This window comes from Canis aureus, chromosome 18 (assembly GCF_053574225.1).
Source record: "Canis aureus isolate CA01 chromosome 18, VMU_Caureus_v.1.0, whole genome shotgun sequence".
In the NCBI taxonomy this organism is placed as follows: Eukaryota; Metazoa; Chordata; class Mammalia; order Carnivora; family Canidae; genus Canis; species Canis aureus.
Window position 1 is genome coordinate 59,569,146 of NC_135628.1, and position 2,875 is coordinate 59,572,020.

Here is a 2,875-nt window from a genome sequence, read left to right on the forward strand (position 1 = left end):
CTGTTCGGGAAGAATCCGATGTGGATTTTTAAAGTTCCTGCTTCTCCAGGGCTGGGCTTTCCTGTCCTGGAAGCTTTCACCGTGGGGACTTAGCCTGGCCCATGAGGCCCCTCCATCTCTTGATTCTTTTTTATTTTTTTTCTGCCTTTCTACCTTGTTAGAAGGGCAAACTCTTCTCTTTGTAGTTTTCCAGCTGTTCTCTCTTTAAATCTCAGGCCGAATGCATAGATTTTCAGGATGATTTGAAAGTTATCTAGGTAAGTTGGTGAGATAGGTGACTTGGGGATCCTAATCCTCCATCATCTTGCCCTGCCCTCTCTCTCTAAAATAGTGTTTAAAAAATCACCCAGATTGTCCCAGTGTTCCTGTCACAAAAAATACAATTTTTTTTTTTTACATTTCCTATCTAGTTGTGTATGAAATTCTAATTCATGCAGAGCTCTCGGAGAAACCTATGTATCTATCATGTCTTTTGAAACCTGGGACCAGTTAAGCCTACACAATAATTGGAATGGAACAAATAATTGTTTTGGTTATCAACAGAAAGGCCGAGGCCATGACATTTATTGTTCTTTGTATTATTTTAGTCATTTTTAGATATATATTAAGTACATTTGTACTATTATACTGAATGATACCATCAAGTTGGGCAGTTTCCATTGTAGTTTCTACATATTAGTAAAACCTTCTGCAAACAGATAGAAGAAATATTATGTCATTTACATTTACTAAGAATCACCACAAGGAAAAGAGAACAAGCGTTTAGAAACATAAAACTATTTGTCAAATCTCAATTATTTTAATCTTCTAGATTATTTTATTCTCTGTCTTCAATCCTAGAGTAATATTGTTCTTAAGGAGTATATATGAAAAAAAAAGATCTACTTCTGAGGCAGCAGGCCCAATGAGAAATTCCTCTACATTTTTACAAAGCTGATCTTCTGAATCAATCGTCTCAGGGCCCCTATCACCTCCTTGTTTCTCAGGCTGTAGATGATGGGGTTGAGCATTGGGGTCAGAATGGTGTAGAGAACAGCTAGAGCCTTGTCCTCTGTTGGGGTTCGGAGGGATCTTGGGCGTAGATAAGTGTAAGCAAAGGGTGCATAGTAGAAAGTCACCACAGTGAGGTGAGTGCTGCAGGTGGAATAAGCTTTCTTCCTCCCTTCTGTTGATTGCATGCGGCAGATGGCAAGGAGGACCTGGCCATAGGAGCATGCAATGCCAATGAAAGGAAACACAATCAAGAGTGTGGTGCTTACAAACACTGTGTACTCATAGACCCAGGTGTCCATGCAGGCCAACGTCAACATGGCTGGGACATCACAGAAGAAATGGTTGATAGTTCTGGATCGACAGTAAGGTATATGGAAGGCATATGCAGTGTGGGCACAGGAGTTGATAGAGCCAATTGTCCAAGATCCTGTTATCATCAGCACACACAATTTTTTGCTCATGCGAATGGGATAGTGAAGAGGAAAGCAAATAGCCACGTAACGATCATAAGCCATAGATGTCAAGAGTAGTGCTTCTGCAACTGCTAAAGTCAAGAAGAAGAAGCTCTGAACTTCACAACCAATAAGTGAGATGGACTTGTTTCCAAAGAGATAATCAGAAACCATCTTTGGGACAATGGTGGAGATGTAGTTTAGGTCCATGAGGGAGAGCTGGCTAAGTAGAAAATACATGGGTGTGTGGAGATGAGTGTCCACGATGATGAGGATGATCATGGACAGGTTGCCAAAAAGAGCCATTAAGAAAATAAATACTATGAGAATGAAAAGAAAGAGGCCAATTCTTGATGATGGAAACAACCCCAATAAAAGGAAATCTGTTAATGTTTTGTTGTAATTTTCCATAATTTTCATTCCCCTGAAAGTAGAGAAAAACACATGGGTAGCACGTAAAGAAATATGTGTCTTTTAATTATTTTTTCACAATGTTTTAGTATAATTCTGAAGTTTTCATGAAATACCCAGTTCATAAAATAAATAATCAAAGTTTCCTATTTTGAGAAAGTTCTATGTTGCTTCAAAAAGTCACAGGTAAAGGAGCTAAGCATTTACACTCAAAATTTTGTGTAAAGAATAATTGAAATAATAAAAGGAAAATGTCTAAATCTACCTGAATAGAACATAAATAATTCTATGTCCTTCATAAATTCACATATCAAAAAAATCAAATATTTTAATTAAATATGAGCATAATTCTTTTGCCAAGACTGAACAAAAGTTTATATCAATTCAAATAAATAGTCATTTGTTTCATTATATGAACAAATTTAGTGATACATGGAAGGGGTTTATGTTTTCGTTCAAGATTATATTTATTTATCTTTTCAGGCATATATATATATATATATATATATTATATATATATAATAACTAACTTTTTTCTCATTTTGATATTAGATTTGCCTCTTGTCACTCTCTCCTACATTGCTGAATAAATCTTCCTGAAAATCAGTCGTCAGTACATGGTGTGGATCCAGAAAAACATAAGCTTTCATGGCCTAATAACACCAGGTAAAAATAGTCTTAATTATTACATTCCTCTATTTTTAACATTTTTTTTACTGGAGTTCAATTTGCCAACATATAGCATAACTCCCAGTGCTCATCTCACCACGTGCCCCCCTCAGTGCCCATCAAACAATCACCCCAGCCCCCCGCCCTCTTACTATTCCACTACCCCTTGTTCGTTTCCCAGAGTGAAGTGTCCCTCATGTTTTGTCACCCTCACTGATATTTTCACTCATTTTCTCTACTTTCCCCATTATTCTCCTTTACTAATTTTTATATTCTCCAAATGAAAGAGACCATATAATGTTTGTCCTGCTCTGATTGACTTATTTCACTCAGCATAATAACCTCCAGTT

The 2,875-nt window shown here is 36.8% G+C and overlaps 1 protein-coding gene across 1 annotated transcript; it reads right to left on the bottom strand.

The window, feature by feature from the left end:
- Positions 1-917: 917 nt before the first annotated feature.
- LOC144288419 (olfactory receptor 2L5-like) lies at positions 918-1,865 on the bottom strand. Its single transcript, XM_077855922.1, has one exon. It carries the CDS (start codon positions 1,863-1,865, stop codon positions 918-920), a length of 948 nt encoding a protein of 315 aa, XP_077712048.1.
- Positions 1,866-2,875: the final 1,010 nt, after the last annotated feature.